This window comes from Rhincodon typus, chromosome 46 (assembly GCF_021869965.1).
Source record: "Rhincodon typus isolate 14 chromosome 46, sRhiTyp1.1, whole genome shotgun sequence".
Lineage (NCBI taxonomy): Eukaryota > Metazoa > Chordata > Chondrichthyes > Orectolobiformes > Rhincodontidae > Rhincodon > Rhincodon typus.
In genome coordinates, this window is record NC_063377.1 from 6,454,914 (window position 1) to 6,476,565 (window position 21,652).

At 48.1% G+C, this 21,652-nt stretch overlaps 1 protein-coding gene across 2 annotated transcripts in view; it reads right to left on the bottom strand.

Annotated features, from left to right (window-relative positions):
* Positions 1–8,618: 8,618 nt before the first annotated feature.
* Positions 8,619–21,652, bottom strand: part of ubqln4 (ubiquilin 4) — a 24,927-nt gene continuing 11,893 nt past the window's right edge. Inside the window, exons 5-10 of one of the 2 annotated variants that reach the window (XM_048620342.1) lie at positions 21,094–21,310; positions 18,146–18,285; positions 15,579–15,662; positions 13,147–13,262; positions 11,891–12,128; positions 8,619–10,060 (exon numbers count right to left, since the gene is read on the bottom strand). In XM_048620342.1, the coding sequence (XP_048476299.1) occupies positions 9,908–10,060; positions 11,891–12,128; positions 13,147–13,262; positions 15,579–15,662; positions 18,146–18,285; positions 21,094–21,310 (948 nt within the window). In that variant the 3' untranslated portion in view covers positions 8,619–9,907. Of the gene's footprint in view, positions 10,061–11,890; positions 12,129–13,146; positions 13,263–15,578; positions 15,663–18,142; positions 18,286–21,093; positions 21,311–21,652 lie in introns of both variants that reach the window. The other variant, XM_048620341.1, reaches the window with a different exon arrangement.

A 21,652-nucleotide genomic window follows, 5' to 3' on the forward strand; every position in this document is an offset into this window, starting at 1 on the left:
TTGTTCCTATGACCCGGGTACGATAGTCCAGAACCAGGGGGTCACAGTCTATAAGAGATGGGTTCGGACTGAGATGAGGAGAAATATCTGCACCCCAGACAGCGGGAGCCTGCGGAATTCTCTGCCACAGAAAGCGGTTGGGACCGGAAGATTGAATGCTCCCAAGGAGGGGTTGGATATCAATCTCGGGGCTTATGGCGTCAAAGAGTTAAAGCAGGTAGAGGGGAGTGAGTTGGACGATTGAATGGCCTACTGCTGCTTCTATTCCCTATGTTTCTTAGCATCATTGACAAACATGCTTATCAGTTGAGATGAACACAAAGACATTCTGGCTCATCAATGTCACAAGGTATTTTAGGTGAGGAACCATGAGAGGGTATGGAAGGAAACGTTGCTTAACCAGAGCTGCAATTGTTCGTTCATGCCCCTGACCCCTCAACAGCTTGGGAAATGCCCTTCCAATTTGGAATTGAGGGAAGGTAGAGTTGCGGTGGCAATCTTACTGGACCACAAGCTAGAAACTCAGGGCTGACATCGCGTGTTCAAATCCCCACCCCGCCAGACGGTGCACCCTAACTGGTATTAAAAATCCAGGTCAGCTCACTTAGTAACCCGTAGGAGAAGGGAAAAATGCCATCTATACCCCTGTCTGGGCCTACACGTGACTCCAGACCGACAGCACACCCTCCGGGCATCAAGAGATGGGCAATGAATGCTACCTCAGCCAACAACACCCACATGCAAATGTAAACGAACACACAAAAAATTGAAGAGTTTACAAGTTGAACAGAGGGAAATTCCAATTTGGGGTGGAGAACATTTGGGGATGAAAAGGCAGGAAGAACAGGAGCAGTAGCCTTACCGCTAGTGAGGGCCTGTAATTACAGCATGACATTGTCTAGACAAGAAAGCCAGAGAAAACTGCAGTGAGGCGATATGGCGAAGGGCGCTATATACAAAGGCAGCAGTGATTTCGGCAGGTGAACCATTGGCTCAGTTCGGCCTCAATCGTCAAATTGCAATCAATTTTCCAGGGAGTGACGCTTCATCATCAAAATTCACGCAGAACAAACCGTGCGTGGCACGGTCAGCGAAGTGGACTTTGAGACTTTTGCTGGTGGGCACCCAGTGGCAATACACAAGACCACAGCCCCCACCCCATCTGAAACTATTAAACGAGCTTGAGCAAAGATTGGAACTCACGACTACAACCTTACCAAATACAACTGTGAACATTTTGCCAAGGAAGCCGCTGGGATGTGCCAATCTGGTCAAGTAAGTATAGCCTTTCAACTTCGGTCTGGTACAGTACAGGTGTGAGAGAGAGAGTGAGAGACAGTGTCCATCCATCCACAGGAATGTCCCAGTGACATTGTCTGTGTGCATGGCCACGTGTGTGCATGTGCATCTGTGTGTCCCACTGAGATTGTCCATGTGCGTGTGTGCGTGTAGCCCTCCCTCCCGCCCAATGCGTGTCCCCTTGTCTCAATCTTAGTTCCTACACATGTACAATACATACAGCAAAGAAAAGGGAATTTGAAACCAGCATCCCTACAGTGTGCAAACAGGACACAGGGCCCAACAAGCACACAGCGGCTCAGAGTTATTTATCCCTTACTGATACTGCGGTCCCTAGTGTGGCTCAGTGTCTGTGATCTGTATCGACTGGACACCAGGCCCAAGGGGCACAGTGGGATATTTCCTATGCCGTTGGTCCACACATGAGAAGTGAAGCTGTGCAGTATCCCGCAATATCCCACAATGTCTCCCTCCACCTCCAACCCCCCACCCCCTCCAAGATACTGGTGCACTATCAAAAGGCAGAGTTTGGTCAGATGGCCTGATCAGTGGCGAATGTAATTCAATCCAGGTAAATGTGAGGTGATGCACCTGGGCAGCACAAACAAGGCAAGGGAACACAACGAACAGTAGGGCCCTTGGGAAGCAGTGAGGATCAGTGGGATCTTGCTGTGCAAGTGCACCACTCCCTTAAGGTATCAGGACAGGTAGATAAAGTGTTTGAGGGGGGAATATCGGACAGTTGACTTTATTAGCTGAGGCATAGAGATTAAGAGCAGGGAGGGTGATGCTGGGACCTATATAAAATGTCAGTGAGGCCACAGCTAGTATTGCGTACAGTTGTGGAATCCACATTATCAGAGCGATGTGACAGCACTGGAAAGAGTGCAAAGGAGATTTACCAAGATGCTGTCTGGGCTGGAGAGTTTTAGTGATGGAGAGAGATTGGACAGCCTGGGCTTTGTGTTCCTTAGAGCAGAGGAGAGGGACTGCAGACGATTGTGACAGATAAAATGTTGCAGAGTATAGACAGAGGAAACAGGAAAAGCTTCTCCCTTTGATGGAGGAATCAATGGCCAGGGAAAGTAGATTTAAGGTAAAGGGCAGGAGGTCTAGATGGGAGATGAGGATAAACTTTCACCCAGAGGGTGGTGGGGAATCTGGAATTCAGTGCCTATAACAATGGGAGAAACAGAAACCCTCATCACATTGACAAATAGTAGGAACTGCCGATGCTGGAGAATCTGAAATAACAAGGTGTAGAGCTGGATGAATACAGCAGGCCAAGCAGCATCAGAGCAGGAGGAAAGCTGGCGTTTCGGGTCTGGACCCTTCTGAAGACTCGAAATGTCAGCTTTCCTGCTCCTCTGATGCTGCGTGGCCTGCTCTACCCCTCATCACATTGAAGTGGTTAGATGTGCTCTTGTATTACCAAGGCCATACACCAAGTGCTGGGAAAGGGGGATTAGAGTAGTGAGATGGTTGGTTTTGACTGCACTGACTCAGTGAGCTGAAGGGCCTTTTTCTGTGCTGTAGACCTCTTATAATTCTCAACCTAAGATCCAGAACCATCAGCAACACAAGTTATATTCAAGTTCTGCTTTCCATTCTCGTTTTTTTTTTTTATAAACAGGTGGAAAGAGTTGAACATGTTATGAAGGACATCCTTGACTATGCAAGACAGGACCAGAATTTGAGCAGCTAGAGTCCCAGAGACCAAGCGATGAAAGTTGCAAACCAACCCGGGTCTACTCCGCAACTTTCAAAGACACCGTAAGGAATGGTGTAAAGGGTTTTTCTTTTCTCCATAATGCGTCAGGCAGTGCACTGCAATCAACTCCTCTGTAATGCTTGCTTTAGCCAAGTCGGGCTTCTGTGCCCTTTCAAATTGCAATAAATGAACCTTATACTGAAAAGCACTTGCTGCCAATCTGTTGCAAACAACTGCCCGCCACTGCCAATGCCAAGGAGCCAGATTTGGCTCTGCAGCAGCGCTGGGGAATTCAAGTTGTCTGAAGTTTCCAGAGCAACCCGTCCAGAGATTTCAGCTGATCACTGGGCTGGGAATGTGAGGGTCCATGAAACTGACAGCTGTTAGATGGGTGGCAACCGTGCCAAGGCGGGTAGCACTGGAGAGGGGAGAGGGCTTTGCCCAGATTGCCCAAGGCAGGACTGTGGCTTTGAGGTCACCACCTTTTTGGTTTAGGGGTAGAATGGTCCAGTCCTGTTCCGAGGTGGCCTAAACCAAACACGCCCAGAATAGGACTGCACGAAGTTAGATACAGAGTAAAGCTCCCTCTCCACTGTCTTCCCTAACAAGCACTCCCAGGATAGGGACAGCACAGGGTTAGATACTGAGTAAAGCTCCCTCTACACCACCCTAATGCTCTGTTCTCAATAGCACAAGTATTCTGAGAATAATCAGTCAAGTGGCAGCTCGTGCCTTGTCAATCAGAGGTCTCAATAATAGAGAACAGTGTCTAACCTTTGCATCCACCATCTCTGCACCTGCCTCTGGGATTGATGATTCTGTTCTGAGACAGAGGAGAGCCACCTTACACCAAATGGCACTCACTTCTGGTTTTGAAATGCTAATTAACAGCTTTCTCCCTCAGACTGTGAAGTTACACATGGTTGGAAACTGGACAAGTGATTAAACCAATTTAAAAGACACAGCATCTCATATCTCTCAGGAATGTACCAAGGACCATGACATACAACAAATTACCCAAAGTTGCTCCTTAGGCCACATCCCCTCACCTCCCAAGCCAGCATTCCATTTCATTCACACAATTCTGTGCAGTTACATCAGGGAGCAGCAGTGCTCCAGGCAATACATGGTACACCATCCATCCACTTAAAATCCTAGTCGGGGCTAAATCTCATCAGACACCACCAGTAACAGGGCAGCACATCCTCAAGAGTGGGTGCAGGCTTCTGCTCTCCCTGTCACCTTCTCCATCCCCCTCCCTATCTCTGCCACCTTCTCCAGCCCCCTACCATCCCCACATCTGTCACCACTTCCAGCCCCCACACCCCCTCCGTATTGCTATCACTTTTACCAACTCCTACACCACTTAGATGATTATTGACAGTTAACTGCCAAGCTTTAAGTTCTAAACCAGGCCTTGTTGAATCTGATTGGTCAAGGACCTGCCCACCATATGACACCTGCAATTTATTTTGTTGAACTGTTATAGGAACTGGTGAATTCTCCAATGCAATATTCCTACTCATGAGCACACATCTCACAGTACGACTGTTGCTTTTCCTTTACATTAGTAGTCTTGCTAATTGTCCTGATGAGTGCAAGATAAGGAGCTTTGAGAAGGGCCTTTTTTTTCAGAAATGTTCGAGGTTTGTCAGTCTGCAATTTTTTGAAATGCTCTGTAGTGACCCAGTGGAAAGCTTGCAACTAGCTCCATCCCCTTCTCTGGGCAGAAATACATGTAATTAATTTTGGAAAAAATCAAATGTAGCAAATCTTCAAGTCTCCCTGAAATGAAATGTTATCATTTTCACAGAATGCCAGATTTCAGTACAAACTATGCATCACCAAAACAGGAATCACATTATAGTCAAAAAGCACGGAAACAGATCCTGCGGTCCAACTAGTCTACCCCAACCATGTTCCCAAACTAAACTATGTCAACTTCACTGCATTTGACCCATATCCCTTCAAACGTTTCCTAATCACGTACCTATCTTTTAAATGTTGTAAGTGTACCTGCATTCTCTGGCAGGTCATTCCACACAAACCACCAGGTAAAACAGTTGTCCCTCACATCCACTTTAAACTTTCTCCTCTCACCTTAAAAATATGGCCCCTGGTTTTGAAATTCCCCACCCCAGGGAAAAGACCTTTGCTATCTACTTCATCTATTGCCTTCTTGATTTTATAAACCTCCACTAGCTCATTCCTTAACCTCTGATGTGTATAACTCAAACTTTCCATTCCCAGCAACATCCTGGTAAATCTTTTGAACCCTCCGAATTTAACAACATCTTCCCTATTGTTGCATACTTACTGCAAACAGACCATTTAGCCTATATTTGCCCCACGTTCTTCAATTTCTTTCTCCTGGTTTATCCAGTTTCCCTCTAAATGCAGACACTAGGTGCTTGGTAACCTTTGTAATCTCATAGATTTGTGATTGACAAGTGAGTCGTGAGCTACAGCATGTGACTGGGGGGAAGTTGAGATTGTAGGGAAAATGAAGCTGAATTCTCATTCAGATCAGATATATTCTTATTGAACAGCACAACCCATTCAATGGACCAAATAGCCTGCTCCTTGTTTAAATCACTTTCACCTCAACCACTCCTTGTACAGGTGAGTTCCACAGTCATCTGTCTCTCTGGGTAAAGAGGTTTCTCAATTGCCAATTGCACCCTCAGATTGTTGGCACCCCTCGTATTCTGGTTCTACCTACTGCAAAGCCCTCCAGAATTTGTGGCCTCAAACAGATCTCACCCCACAACTGCCTAATTTCTACACCAAAAAACCCAACCTGTTCAAATGCCCCTGCTAATTACAAACTCATCTATTTTTATTACCTTTTGCCTCTCTACCCCTTGTAGAATATGGAGACCAGAATAGTACAATACAAATCTAATTAAGGTTGTGTATCAATTGATCAGAACTTTGTTTGCCAATTCTACCCCTTAGAAAACAGCTCCCCCAGTGTTTGGTTTTGCGCTTCCCTCCTGGTCTTATTAACCCATGCTGTGCCTTAATTGCTTTTACTGACCTGTTTAGGTGTTCTAGGCCCCTCTAACCCATACACACTTGAAGCATGCAGCCTCCAATCAGAGAGCAGCAATTCTCTCTCACATCATGGGGCAGCACAGTGGCTCATCGGTTAGCACTGCTGCCTCAGAGTGCCAGGTACCTGGGTTCAATTCCACCCTCTGGCGACTGTGTGGAGCTTGCACATTCGCCCTGTGTTTGCGTGGGTTTCCTCCCACAGTCCAAAGTTGTGCAGGTTAGGTGGATTGGCTATGCTAAATTACCCACAGTGCTGAGGGATGTGTAAATTAGGTGAGTTATAGGAGGATGGGTCTGGGTGGGATGCTCTGAGTGTCGATGTGGACTTGTTGGGCCAAAGGACCTGTTTCCACTCGCCTATCCTTCAAATTCATTAATCCGCCCCCCTCTCAGGGTTGAAGACACGGGCAGTGAGCTGATACCCCACTCCCCACGACATTGTACCACTAGCTAATGAGAAAGTAAAGGAACAGTGACAAACTCAGTGGATGTTGCCTCCTTTGCGTACTTCACACCTTTTCCAGTCCAGGCATTGAGTTGAGGGAGCAAACAAGAATGCAGTTGTGACTGAAAGGGCAGAGAGCACACCCAGCAAGGGACAGACAGAATTGGAGAGGAGTGGTTTTATCCAATCTCTGACTGTGTTCCTTCACTCCATACCAGGATGCTGCAGCTCCTCCAACATGCTCCCCATCATTACTGCTTGTACTTCAGAGCCAGAACACCAAGAAGACAGGAAGGAGGAAGCCTACCATTGGAAAAGACGCAGAAATCGCCTTGGGGTCCACATTTTAATCTTCCTGCGGCTGGGGGAAACAATCCCAACTTACCTGGACTGCTTCGGCCCAGCCGATTTCCATCTTATTGTGTTAAGCAGTCAGGAACTGGAGATGAATCAGACCTTGGGCTGCTCTTGTAAATCAGGGTTTGCATTGTGGCAATGAACACAACCACCTCCACCCTGCCCCTGTCCCCCAAACCAATGCAGGAACACGCAGCCTTCCTTTATGGGGAGTCCTCCTTTCACTGAAGTACGACGTACAAAAGCAAGCAAGGCCGTTTCCTGTTATCATCACTGCACAGACTTTCTCCTGAATTACACAATCGTAGCACTGTACAGCAGGGATACAGACCCTCTGTCCAACATGTCCATGCTGACCAGATATCCTAAATTAATCTAGTCCCATTTGCCCATATCCTTCCAAACCCTTTGTATTAATGTGCCCATCCAGATGCTGTTTAAATGTTGTCATTGTACCAGCCCCCACCACTTCCTCTGGCAGCTTGTTCGATACACGCACCACCCTCTGTGTGAAAAAGTTGCCCCTCAGGTCCCTTTTCAATCTTTCCCCTCTCATTTAAACCTGGGCCCTCAAGTTTTGGACTCCCCTACACTGGAGAAAAGGCCTGGACTATTCACCCTGTCCATGCCTTTCATGATTTTATAAACATACTAGCTGAGTGAAAGCTTTCAATGCTAAGGTCACATCGGTGATTGTCTGCATAAGCACAGGCATGTACAAACTCAAAACTAAGCAAAGGAAACCCCTACGGGAGTTTCAAGTAGCTCGTGCTTTTGGTTATAATGGAAACTTTCATTTCATTTTCACTGCTGTTGCCCACTTTCAATCTGCCTTCATTAGGTTAAAACTGCCCAAGTCAGGCACTGCCAAATTGAAGATATCCAAAATATTATTTTTGCTCAATTCTGGTCGAAACTAGCTGAGCCATATTTCTGATCAGATCTACTGTAGCAGTTAACCATTAGTACTCTATCAGAACAGAATGGCAAGAAAACCAAATCTCACCAAGGGAACAACAATTTTTACCGCACGAGGAAAGGGTGCTGACTGGCTGGCAAATGCGTTCTGATTGGTGGAGACATCACCATGGAGAATGCACCAGATGAGTCAGCTGCCAATTTTCTTTCTCCATGGCAACACCCCGACCAATCAAGAGCCTACTTACCAACCCATCAGCACGCACTTCTCATGCAGCATAAATTGGTGTCCCCTTTGAGATTTGGGATTCTTGTGATTGTCCTCACGTGCAAGAAAACCCTTGACAGCACATCTCTTTCCCTTAAGCAAGGCTGGAGTCCTCAACTACTGGGGGCTATATGTTGCATTTTTACTACTTCACCTATCCAAAAAGTAAACACTGGGGGGTGGGGGGTGGAATCCAACACAAAACAGAAGGGAAGGTTTTTACGTAAAATTGAAACTGAATATCCCAAAACATCCCTAAAAACTAGACCTCAAGAAAATGTCAAAAGGAGCCTCCAGAAAACAAACTAAGTTTGATCCCTGCCCTGTACCTTGTCCCAACTCTTTATTTTAAATTTATTGTAAAACGTTGCAGAATTGTGTAATTGGTGAACAATGATTCTTGTGGAGTTCTATTCCCAACATTTGGATTGTCCAGGTAAAATTACTTTTACCCAATTTCTGTAGTTCATTTTGAAGTCAGTTCACTACCCATTTGTGCCACACACTGAAAGGAGGTATATCTTCTATCAGTTTCCTTAGGCAAAACCTTTTGAAAATTTAAATGTTTTGCATCCACAACATTACCTTTAATGATCCTTACTGTGTTCAAATATGATCACCACTTCTGAAAACTGGCTATGCTACTGTATTTACACAAAAACAATTTCCATTCCCTTGAATACAGGGTGATCTAATCAAAGCATCTAAGGTGGTTAAAGGCTTCGATAGGTTTGATTGGAAGAAACTATTTCCCTTGGTTTGGGCTGGGGGGGCAGAAATAGAGGGATGGGAGGAAAAAAAAATCCAGAACACGGGAGGGGAACGAGGGTACAGAACCTGGTGATGTCAGGAAGTGTTTCCTTCAAACAAAAGGAGGGAGTAGAAACGTGGAAATCAGTTCCCTTACCCCAAAAGGAAAAACTGTCGGGTTGGGGGGTGGGGGAGGGCAGGCAAATCGGAAATATCAAGGACAAAGTTAGGATTTGGGTTAAGAAGGTCAAGGGTTCAGGAACAAAGGCATGTCACAGAAGATACAGAGCATCCGTAGTGCAAGTCGGGGTTAACTTGCTCTTCGGTCAACAAGCAACACAGAACTGTTAGAACAAAAACATGAAGTGACCAAATTACAAACCAGAGCCTTTCTTGACAAACTGGGAGCATTAAGCACCCCTCCCAACCCTACGAGGTGCAGAAAAATCCGTGCTGATGGAAAATAAGCACAAACCAATCCCACCACCAAACTCAGACGACAGAGTGAAAACCCAGCGTTGACAGTCTGAGCTCCGTGGTCAGGAGAATGCAGAACACGAGGGGGATTTGCCCCCAAGGGAGGCATGCAGCTGCTTAAGGTGCAAAGGGGGATTGGGGGGAGGGCAGTGTGAGGTGGGGCCAAAGGCTTTTAAAATGAGGAGAGTGACTCAAGCCATTAGCAATTTTTTTTTATGCTATGTTCACATTTTGATTTTTTTTAAACCACTGGATCCAGGCTCTGATAGCAAATACAGAACACAGAAGCAAAGTGGGAGACGGGCAGGGTGGGGGGAGAAAACCAGGCCAACAAATGCTGTACAGCGTCAGTGTGTGTATGTCTGTGTGTGTGCATGTCTTTTCCTTTTTTTTTACAAGTCAACAGGACAAACAGTGTTGTTTTCAATTAAAGCACTGGACGATACGTACTGTAAAGGGGTGGAGATGAGTTTCGAACGAGCTGTTTGTTTTTTTTCCCCCGTGCGTGTTTTGTATCACTGACTGAAAATGTCAGTTTACTATCCTCCTGAGGAGCCTGCTCTCCCGCTGCAGAATAAAATAAAATGGTGGGAACGCCAGAGGCGGGGGGCTCTTCCTCCCGTGTTTAAGAGGGCTGCGAGCCCAGAAGTCTCTCGATAGCAGCGTTTATGTCACCTCCAGTGGCTATGAGTGCCTGAAGGTTGGCCTCACGGTTAATGAAACCCATCGCGCTGAGCTGCTCCAGTTGCTGCTGAAATCGCACTTCAGGGTTTTGTACCTGCAAGGGGTGAGGAGGGAAGAAGCAATTAGTAAATGGTCTTTGTTCTACTGGAAGGTTAAGCAGCTTTGTGCATTACTGTCCTGTTGTAGTTCGAACGATGATGACTTGAGGCTCCCAGACCTCGTTTTTAATCTAATTCATTCACGGGATGAGGCCAGCGTTGGCTAGGCCTGCATTTAATGCCCACATAACTGACCAGAGGGCAGCGAGGAATCAACCACATCTAAGGGGAGGTGATGGCCTAGTGGTATTATCACTGGACTGTTAATCCAGAGACCCAGGTAATGTTCTGGGGACCTGGGTTTGAATCCTGCTGCAGATGGTGGAATTTGAATTCAACAAAAATCTGGGAATAACGGATCAATGATGATCGTGAATCCGTTGTCGATTGTCAGGAAACACTCATCTGACTCACTAACGTCCTTTAGGGAAGGAAGCTGCCATCCTTAAACTGTCTAGTGTACATGTGACTCCAGATCTACTGCCCTCATCCCATGTGAGTCCGGAGTCACATGTCGGCCAGACCAGGTAAGGACAATTTCCTTTCCTCAAGGATGCTAGTGACTGAAATGAGGTTTTTTACAACAATCAACAATGATTACTTGGTCACCATTAAATAGCTTTTCTCTCTCCTCCTCCTATCCCCTCACCTTCCGGATTTTTGAATTGAAATTTCACCATCTGCTGTAGTGGGATTCGAACCTGAGGCTCCGAGTAGCTAGTCCAGTGATATTACCATCACATCGCATGTTAGGTGATCAGTGTCAATTACATGGGACAACACTGACAACCAGGAGAATCACAAAATCCAATTCTGCTGACTGTCAATCATACAAAGACTAAAATCTTTTATTGTCCTGTATTTCCAACTGTAGACTGAAATGGGAAAGTAACTGTTTACTTTAAAACCAAGGATTACTACATTTTTTAGAAGCTCATTGTAAGTGGTGTCTACACTGCTGTTTGTTAAAGCAGCAGGGCAAGGTTAGTCACGGAGGAACTAGCACTAAGAGGTGTGCGCGAAGGGAGATTCGGCCATCTACAAGTAGCTGATTGGTCTATGCAGTGCTGACAAAGACCTTCTGCCTGCCAACAGCTACGAGATTGGCTCCCTGGTAGCTGAGCAGCTTGGGGAATGTGAACAATACGGTCAGAAACTTTCAGACCTCTGAAAGGGAACTGTGCCATATGGAAGGTCCAATAGCCACGCTGGAAGGAAAGTGGGTAGCTCCATAGCACCGGGCCAATGTCTAATCCTCAACTAACACTGCGTCACTAGCACACTGCTGTACACAGCTTGACTGGTGCATTGCCTAGATTCAGCCAGTGATCATACTTCAATTGTAACTTATTCTGTGTCAAGCACTCTGGGGCATCGGAGCACACGGAATGGGAGGGGCAGCAGGTTGCCTCATCGTGTTAGGGACCCGGGTTCAATTCTCACTCTTGGGCGACTGTCTGCGTGGAGTTTGCACATTCTCCCCAGGTCTACGTGGATTTCCTCTGGATGTTCCGGTCTCCCCCTACAGTCACAAAGATGTGCAGGTTAGGGTGGATTGGCCACAGGATGCAGGGTTAGAGGGATTGAGGTGGGGGGTTCTTGATAGGATGCTCTTTGGTGGGTCGGTGTGGACTCAATGGGCTGAATGGCCTTCGTTCACACTGTAGGGATTCTATGATAACTTCAATGAATGTTATGTAAACGCACATTCTGAGTGGATTGCGGTTTGAGTACATCGCTTTGCAGAGTCTGGTGTGACCCAACAATCAATCATTGAACACCGGTTACTGCATTAGACAGCATGGGATACGATGAATGCTCCTTACTTGAGTGTTAGCCCCTGCTAACATCTGTAACATCTGCTGCATCAACTGCTGCTGTGGGTTGCTGGCCCCAGCCCCAGGGCCCACGGATGCCGGGCTCTCCGGACTGGTGTTGATGCCCCCAGTGCTCTGCGTGGTGGGTGCCGCTGACGATGCCGCCGTCGTCGTGGGCGTCGAGCCACTGCTAAGACTTCCGAGCCCACCCACTCCGCCGACGGAACCAGGAGCAGCGGGACTGAATCTGGGTGGGAGGAAACAAAGCATCACCACAAGCTCTTCAATGACCCATTTGTCTGTACACAGCAGCTTCACTGGTTGGACCCAGCATTTATCAGCCATCTCTAATTGCCCCCTTGCGAACTGCTGCAGCAACCCCGTGTGGCATAGGGACACCCTGCACAGTGCCGTTAGGAAGGGATTCCCGGCATTTTGACCCCGAGGGAACAGTCATCATATTTTCACGTTAGGATGGTGCGTGCGTGTTCGGGGCTCGGAGGGGAACTTGCAGGGGGCTGGTGTTCCCATGTATCTGCTGCCCTTGTCCTTCTAGGGGGTACAGGTCACCAGTTTGGAAGGTGTTGTCTAAGGAGCCTTGGGGGAGTCACTGGAGATGGTACACACTGCTGTGACTGAGTGTCAGTGGCGGAGGGAGTGGATGTTTGTGATTGCGATGCCAATCAAGCGGGGCTGCTTTATCCTGGATGGTTTTGGGCTTCTTGAGTATTGTCGGAGCTGCCCCATCCAGGCAAGTGGGGAGTGTTCCATCATACTCCTAACTTTTGTCTTGTCGACGGTGGGACAGGCTTTGGGGATAGTCAGGCGGTGAGTCACTCGCTGCTGGATTCCCAGCCTCTGACCTGCTCTTGTAGCTACACACTGTAGACAATGGGCCTGTGGGTTACACTGTCCCCTCCCGAGAACACATCACACTCTCCTCGGCCACATGCCCCAGTCCCACAAAGCAGACTGCCCTCAGACCAGTCAGAGCAAATCTAACCGTACTGGGTAAGGACATGCCACTCTTCAGAGAAGCCAAGTCCAACGGGTAGGTGAGGGAGAGAGGGAGAAGCGTGCAGTGGATTCCCTTCAGGTGGAAACAGTGCAAGAGGTGTGAGCCTGTGCAGTACCTACATACTGTGACATGGTGGGGAAGAGGGGAATTATCTCCTGAGGATTCAGACAGTTCAGCCTGTATGACATATAGAGCAGGAAACTGGTGTCCAATTCTGGAGAGTCACATGTGCAATGTGTGCCCGTACCCTGGCAGGAGTCCTGGTGCTTCGTTCTGCAGCGTCTGCAAACCCTGTTGGATCTGGAGCAAAGCCTGCATGGCCCGGGGGTTGGTCATCACCGACAACACATCAGGATTCTGCATCTGGAGGAGAGACAGTAGCCAGGTCACTCCACCCATCGTAGATGTACTGGGCTCTTTGAGAGCATTCTCCAACGTGCCCTCTTCCTCCCACTCCTTTCCTGTGCAGCAAATCCTTCACCTTCATCAATTTCTCAACTTTCACACTCCACTTGAAAGTTCCTATTGAACCTGCTCCGTTTCAGGCAGCGTATCCCAGGTCACCACAACTCGCTGCCTCAAACAAAAAAAAAAATCCACGCATCTCAGCCCTCTTCTGCTTTTGCCAATTCTCCACACTGGGTGTCCCTTAGTTACCAACCCAGCTGCCAGATTTTATACATCACCCTCCCAACTACGCTATCCAAACCTTTCAATTTTAAACTCCCTCTATCTTCTGCAGGTTTCTTTTTATGTATTCATATTTGGGATGTGGGTTTCGCTGACTGGCCAGCATTTATTGCTTGGCCCTAGACACCCTGAGAAGGTGGGGGTGAGCTACTCTTCTTGAACCGCTGCAGGTTGACCCACAATGTCCCTTAGGGAGCCAATTCCAGTATTTTGACCCACCAACACTGAAGCAACAGCGATATATTTCCAAGTCACGATGGTGAGTGGCTCAGAGGGGCACTTGAAGGTGGTGATGCTCCCATATGTCTGCTATCCTTGTCATACAGCAATACAGCATGGAAACAGACCCTTCAGCCCAAACTGGTCCATGCTGACTCAGCTAATTCCAATTGCTTGCATTTGGTCCATATCCCTCTAAACCCTTCTCATCCAGGTACCTATCCAAATGGTTTTTAAATGGTTGCTATTGTATCTGCCTCAACTACTTTCTCCGGCAGCCCATTCCATATACGCATCCCTCTCTGATTGAGGAATTTGCCCCTCAGGTCCTTCTTAAATCTATCCCCTCTCACCTTAAACTAATGCCCTCTGGTTTTCAATTCCCTATCCCTGGCGTTCATCCTATTGCCCTTCTCGATAGAAGTGGTCATGGGTTTGGAAGGTGACTAGTCTGTGAGACAGCTCACTTAATTTTGGCACCAGCCCCAGATGTTAGTGAGGAGGACTTTGCAGGGTCAACAGGGCTGTTTCTGCCGTTATCTTTTCCGGTGCCTAGGTCGATGTCAGGTGATCCGTCCGGTCTCATTTCTTTGAGATTTTTATAGCGATTGGTACAACTGAATGGCTTGCTAGGCTATTTCAGAGGGCAAGTGAGAGTCAACCACATGTGGACCAGTTCACACTGGATCATCTTTCACATAACTGTTTAACCTCACAAATATAAAAGGAAAGTGCAACAAGGTGCCTGCCTTGACAGTGGCTTTAACCTTTAACATACAGCCTTAGGACAGAGGAAAAGGTTCACGCCTTGAGAATAAAACAAGAACTCAAATTCCACACACTATCCGCTAGGAACTGAGGATTAGGGTTAGAACACAAATTTACTCTTCCTTGGCACGTGGTCATCATTGCTGCCCTGGCCCTAATTACTTATTGAACAGTGTCTGTCTTACGACATTTCAGAGAGCAGTTAAGAGTCGACACCATCGCAGTGGTCAACACAGTCGATTACCTACCTTAATCAGTGAAACCGATATCTTTTTGATCAATGGTGGTTGTCACGGTCATCAACACTAGCACAAGCTTCCAATTCCAGATTTTACTGATTGAATTTAAATTCTACCACAGTCCATGATGGGGTTTGAACCAGTGTCCCCCCCAGAGGTTCCTAGTACATCACTGCTGACCCCCAAGTGAGACATCAATGGCTTCCCAAAGTCAATGTCCCCAACTACATACTGAGGCTGGAGTCAACTTGCCAGCAATTAGACCATCATCTCCTCCATCACCCTCATCTTAAGCAGGGACAGCACAGGGTTAGATACAGAGTAAAGCTCTCTCTGCATTGTTCCCAAACACTTCTCTGGCAGGGACAGCATGGGGTTAGATACAGAGTAAAGCTCCTTCTACACTGTCCGCCCCCATCAAACACTCCCAGAACAGGAACAGCACAGGGTTAGATATAGAGTAAAGCTCTCTCTGCACTGTCCCCTATCAAACACTCCCAAGGACAGGGATAGCACAGAGTTAGATACAAAGTAAAACTCCCTTTACATTGTCCAAACAGCTCTGATCAGATTAGTGTTTTTCCCCAGTATTTCCCCCCATTCCTCCTCATGCTGAACACAAGCTTGTTAATTTAGGGCTACGGTGGTTTTATGCCAAGTGCCAAGTCTTCCCTTTCCCCCAGTGCCCTGACTTGCTGCTCTAAGGGCTGAGTGAGGCAGCTGGATAAGCAGCACCTAAACAGCGGCCGAGAGCGAGCTTTACCTGCTGCAAGAAGACAGGCATCTGGAGACGGAGTTGATCCTGCAGCTGTGTGTTGCCAGCAAACAAGGGGTTATTCATCAAGATCTGCAGGAAGGAACAAGGGAGAATTGTTAGGGAAGACAACTACAGCAGACACACACACACACACAGAGGAAGGATGGGGAGGGAGAGGGGTAATCATTAGAGAAGTCAGGTACACAAGCCACATGCACATAGACAAAGAGGACTCATGAACCCTTAAGCGCTGAAAAGTGAGAAACAGGAAGCCTGAATAAATTTAGGGCCAAACTGTCTTTCTCAGATTTTTGGGGGGGGTGGGGTGGGGTGATGGTATCACAAGTGACTGAAGTTGTTTGCAAACCCCCTGCACAGCGAGGCTGCACCACATTCGTGTTCACATACATGGGTTGTGTGGTCCAGGGATTTACACAGGAGTACCAGCAACCTGGGGAGTCTGGAATATTCTTCACGTCAAACGGCACAGGGTCTCAGTGAGCGACTGAGCATGCACCCTGCTGCGCTGTTCCTGGGCCCTTGCAGGAAGTGGGTGTTAGGTAATGGCGTACTTTGCCAACTGTGCAACGACTGTGCAGCCTTTCCTGGTCATGGGCGCTACAATGGCAGGAAGTGACATTAAGGGCATTGACAAGTGCAAATAAATCTTGTGGCCAACAGCCCTTCTGCATAGTAACCATTTGGCTTTAAGGCAGGAGCGCCCGGGTCCAGAGCAGCATTGCAACAAGGTCACTGGAAAGGGAAAATGGAGGTGACAACTGAGGTCTGTTCAGCCTGATACTCACAATGTGAAGCTCGGAGGTCAGCAAACGCCATTAGCTCCTGAGGCATCTCCAATGAACAAAGAGGAAGCAACCGGAAAACACACAGACCTGCCCCTGACAGGATATATCTTAACGGAGTGAAGGCACCCTTTGTGTGCCATTCGACACAAATAGTGCTAGAGTGGACAATGTTTCTTATAGGGAAGATGCAGGAAGGATATTCTCCCCCATGCCCCCAGCTGGAAGGGCTGTCTAAAATAAGGGGGCAGCCATTTAGGACCGAGACAAGGAGAAATCGAGCTCAGTGAACCTTAGGAACTCTCCAGAGCAAAGGGCTGTGGGCAGCTCAGTCATCGAGTATATTCATGATTGAGATTGATAAGATTGCTAAATAGTGCTTTATTTTTTAAACTAGCAACCACTGCCAGTAAAAACTGCAGTGCATCCAACTAAGTAGTGAAGGGAGAGGTAGGGAGAGCAGAAAGGGACAAATCAAAATGGAGTTGGTGGGGGAAATAAAACACTGTATTGGCCACGCTGTCCACCTCTCTCTAAAGGCATCGATGGACACCACGTGCTCCTTCTCCAAGAAAACCCAGGCAAGAACATAACCATGGAAGAGGGGCAGGCAGTCAGCAGAGATGACCCGCCTCCAAGGCCCTGAACCTGTATATAGCCAGCCTGGCCAGGAGCAGACCCGTGAGGAGCTCCCCTGATCTGCCCACACCCCCTCCGCACTGGGTGCCCAAACATCAGGAGTATGGGGCTGAAGTGCAGCCAAAAACACAAAAGATTTTTCAAATAACTGAACAGAGAGTGCAAACACTCACAAGCGACATAAACATGGTCCACGGACTCCACAGTGCTGCAAAATAAGGAGTCGGGCTGGGAGTCTGTCATCCACCACAATCTACGGTTACACGCATCTGCTGCGTGCAACATTCTCCAAACCAAGTGTATGATGGAAAACGGGAGAACTCCCACATAGAGCGCCCTCCACTGGGGATCCCTGCCACCCAGCGACAAATAAGCACAACAAGGCACATCCAGAGGGCAGACACATTTCTAGATATTAAAGATATCAAGGGGATAGTGCATTAAAAGGGGCTGAGGTAAATGATCAGCCAGGATCAAACTGAAAGACGGAAAAGGCCCAATGGGCCAAATGGCTCCTATGAAGTACACAGTTCAGGTGGCATCAAAACAGGAAGATCGGTTAATGTTCCAAGTGCTTTGTCAGGCAACTACTGACCAAACCAGTAACAGGCAGCCGAGAGAGGCCATTCAGAGTTTGGGGGGGGGGGGGGGGGGTAGTAGTTGGGCTGTGGGACTAACTCGGTCTCTTTCTCAGAAGTGCTGGGACTGAGATGACAGCCTGAACGGCCACCGAACGGATGACTCAACAGTCACACAGAAAACAGCTGACGTCTGCACTGCCGTTGAAAGGGTCAGCACCAGCAGAGGTCTGTGCCGAACCTTCCAGCGCCCATCATTCTCTCAGATCCTTGTGGATCTCCCGGGCTGACCAGGGAACGGGCAGGTCAATCCGGTAGATCCCAAAGCAGAGTCACAGGCAGGTAAGCAGCTGCTGAGGGAAGCCCAGGCTGAAGGTTCGCTTTTTCTTTATTCATTCACAGGATGAGGATGTCGCTGGCTAGGCAGCATTTATTGCCCATCCCTAATTGCCCAGAGGGCAGTTAAGAGTCAACCACATTGCTGGTGGTGGTGATGCTACTTGGCTGAGTGGGGACAGGCAGTTCCCTTGTCACTGGCTGAGTGACCCACTACCTGTGAGGCGAGGTCAGGATTCTGGGACAGGGACTGCATCATGCTCCTCATGTACGGCGCCGACAGCATGTTCTGTATTAGCTGTGGGTTCTCTGAGATCTGTTGCATTAGGCTCTGCATCCCCGGGCTGTTGAACATTCCTGAAGGAAGAACAGACGGAGAGAAATTAATGAGGAACACGGCAGGGCGCTTGAAAGTGCTGACAGCTGCTTCTAGTGAAACTGCGCCATCACCGAGACAAACCCCAAAGTGCACCTCCACTCCCCCCAATAGGGGGGACAAAACCCCTTCCCCCAACATGCATGAGGCCTTCCTAGCCCCAAGAGTACAACCCCACACAGATTGGGTGCAGGGACAGGCTACTCTGCCTCTCGGGCCTGCTGCACCATTCTAGAAGATCGTGGCTGATTTGACTGTGGCCTCAACTCCTTGTTTCTCCCTGGCCACTCGAGTCAAGAACCTTTCCACCTTTGCTGTGAAAGTATTCATGAGCCATCCTCCGCTGCTCACTGGAGAAGAGAATACCAGCAACGCTCAACCTCCAGAGAGAATACTCCTCGTCTCTGTCTCAAATGGGAGACACCCCCCCCACCCCCTTTACCTTTTCTTTACTGCCTCTCAAGCTCTAGACCCCACCCCACCGCCGCCGAGAGGTAAATGTTTTCCCATCATCCACCCTTTCAATGTCCTTCAGGATCTTGTAAGTCTCAAGGAGATCACCTCTCACTCTGTGAAACTCCAGTAGGTATAGGCTCAATGCAGCCTCGTGTGAAAACCCACCAGTCCTGGAGTCAGTCAAGTGAACCTTCTCTGAACCTGCTTCCACTGAATTACATATTTTCTTCGATAAAGAGAGCAAAGCTGCACACGGTACTGCAGCTGGAGTTACACTGGGGCTGTGTACAAATGCGACAAAAACATCCTCACTTATACATCCACCACCTTTGCAGCCAGACAAGTTAGCCAACTTGACTAGATTTAAGTCAGGTGGTTCTTGTAGTGTAGTGGTAGTGTACAACCTCTGAGCCAAAAGGCCGAGACTGAAGAACACATCTGCTCCAGAGGCGTTCAATAACATCTCTGAACATCACGCTATTCCTTCTCATAGAATCATACAGTGCAGAAAAGGCCATCCAGACCAATGAATCTGCACCAACATAACTACCACTAAACCTGTGCTAATCCCAATTTCCAGCACTTGCCTTTTATCCCTGAATGTTACGATATTTGAAGTGCTCATCCAAATATATTTTTTGAAGGTTTTAAGGTTTCTGACCTCTACTACCTTAGCGGGGAGTGCATTCCAGATTCTCACCACTCGCTGAATGAGCTTTTTCTCAAATCCCCTCAATCTCCTGCCCCTTACCCTAAAACTATGCCCTCAACTATGGGAAACAGCTATTCTCTATTCAGTCTGTCCGTACTCCTCAATCATATACACCACAATCATGTTCCACCTCAGTCTTCTCTGCTCTAAAGAAAACAATCCAAGCCTATCTAGTCTCTCCTTATAGCTCAATTTCTCCAACCCAGGCAACATCCTGGTGAACCTCCTCTGTAGCCCCTCTAGTGCTATCACATTCTTCATGTAGAGGTGACCAGAACTACACACAGTACCTCCAGCTGTGGCCTGACCAATGCTCTGTATAACTGCAACATTACCTCCTTGCTCTTATACTCTATGCCACGACTGATGAAAGCAAGTGTCCCATTTGCCTTCTTAACTATCCTATTCACGTGCTCTGTCGACTTCAGGGATCTGTGAAATACGGCCCCATGACAGACAGCAGCTATTCTAGGCTGACATGCCCTTGTACCCTGACAGGACACCAGGCATGATTTCCCCACCTCTTGTGCCCAGCCCACTTTAAGGGGAGTCAGAACCAGACCAGAGCAGTGCAGGCCTGGGTCCTCCTCAAACTGTCTGCCTTCATGATCGCTGCACCAACTGCCCAGCAACTAATCAGTAATACTCTCTTCATGAGCTTCCTTCTGTTCAATCAGCAGCTCTCGCCAAACACTCCACCACCGAAACGGAAAATGCGATCAGTGAGCTAGGACGAGCGAATGGCTCAAGGGAGGACCACTGACCACCCTGACTCCCCAGCCAGAAGAGCTAGCAAAGGCCATTCCTCACACGTGTGCACAAAGCTCCTCCCATCACTCTGCAAGGGCTGGCAAGACGTCAAGCTGCACAAGCACACCCTCTGGAGGCCAGCCTAGGCACTGCAACAGCAAGCACCAGAAAGTGTGTAACTTTCGCAGGAAAGTTGGTTGTGGCAGAGAGACCAGAGAAGGCAGAAGTTCTGATGTTTGAGGAAAAAATGCAGGGATGAGCCGCTGGTACAGGGCAAAGATTAAGTACTGTCAACAATATAGAGGTGGTAACAACATAGTGAGAGTTTTACTATCTAACTCCATGCTTCCCATGTCCTGGGACTGTGAGACGGGGTCAGTGTCAAAGTAGCTTTACACTCAATGTAAGAGGACAGCAAGCTTTACTTTCAGTTTAAACGCTAAGAGGGAGCTTTATTCTGTATCTAACTAACCCCATGCTGTCCCTGTCCTGCGAGGTGTTTGATTTGGGCGGGTTGGAGGTTGTGAAAACAGTGTGGAGAGAGCTTTACTCTGTATCTAACCCTATGCTGCCCCTGGGAGTGTTTAATGGGGGAACAGTATTGAGGAGCTTTACTCTGTATCTAACCCCATACTGTCCCTGGGAATGTTTGATGGTGGACAGTGTGGATGGAGCTTTACTCTGTATCAGTCCCTGTCCTGGGGAGTATTATTTGATGGATAACAAGTGGGCTGAAGAGGTCAAATTTCTTTTTTCTAGTAACCCTTTTCATCTTATTGTCCAGATTATGATAAGGAATGGAGGCATTTGCTGCAACACCTTTGTGGATTCACAGGGTTCTAAAGACCAAGGCCACCTGCAGGTTACATACCGTTCCCGAGGGTTCCAGCGTTAATACCGAAGGGGTTCGATACAGGCTGTGTCGTCTGGTTTGTGCTGTTCCCTCCCTCACTACTTGAGCCGGTAGCCGGGGAGGCTGGTGACGTCGGGACCCAGGGATTCGGTAAGGGCTCCCTATTCTCAGTTCGGGACGGTTGGGCGTTGCTGTCGGAGCCTCCTCCCAATGCTGTGAACGGGTTACCGCCAAACTGGATAAAGGCAAAATACAGAAAATGAAGAGAGGACATTGGATCGTGAGTCCAGTGCATGCATCAACTGGGTCAGGGAGCAGAAATAATGTCCGTACAACCCCTTCAGTGAAAGCAGCGCAGAGATTTCAATGGGAACTGGAGACATTGAAAAGCTCAGGAGGGATAAACAAATTATTATCTTTAACTGACCCTAAGCAAGCATAACATGGCAACCACACATCATGGTACTGCAGTGACAGACCCGTCCCCACCGGTACCGTACCCCAGTGTTACACAGTGACAGACCCGTCCCCACCGGTACCGTACCCCAGTGTTACACAGTGACAGACCCGTCCCCAC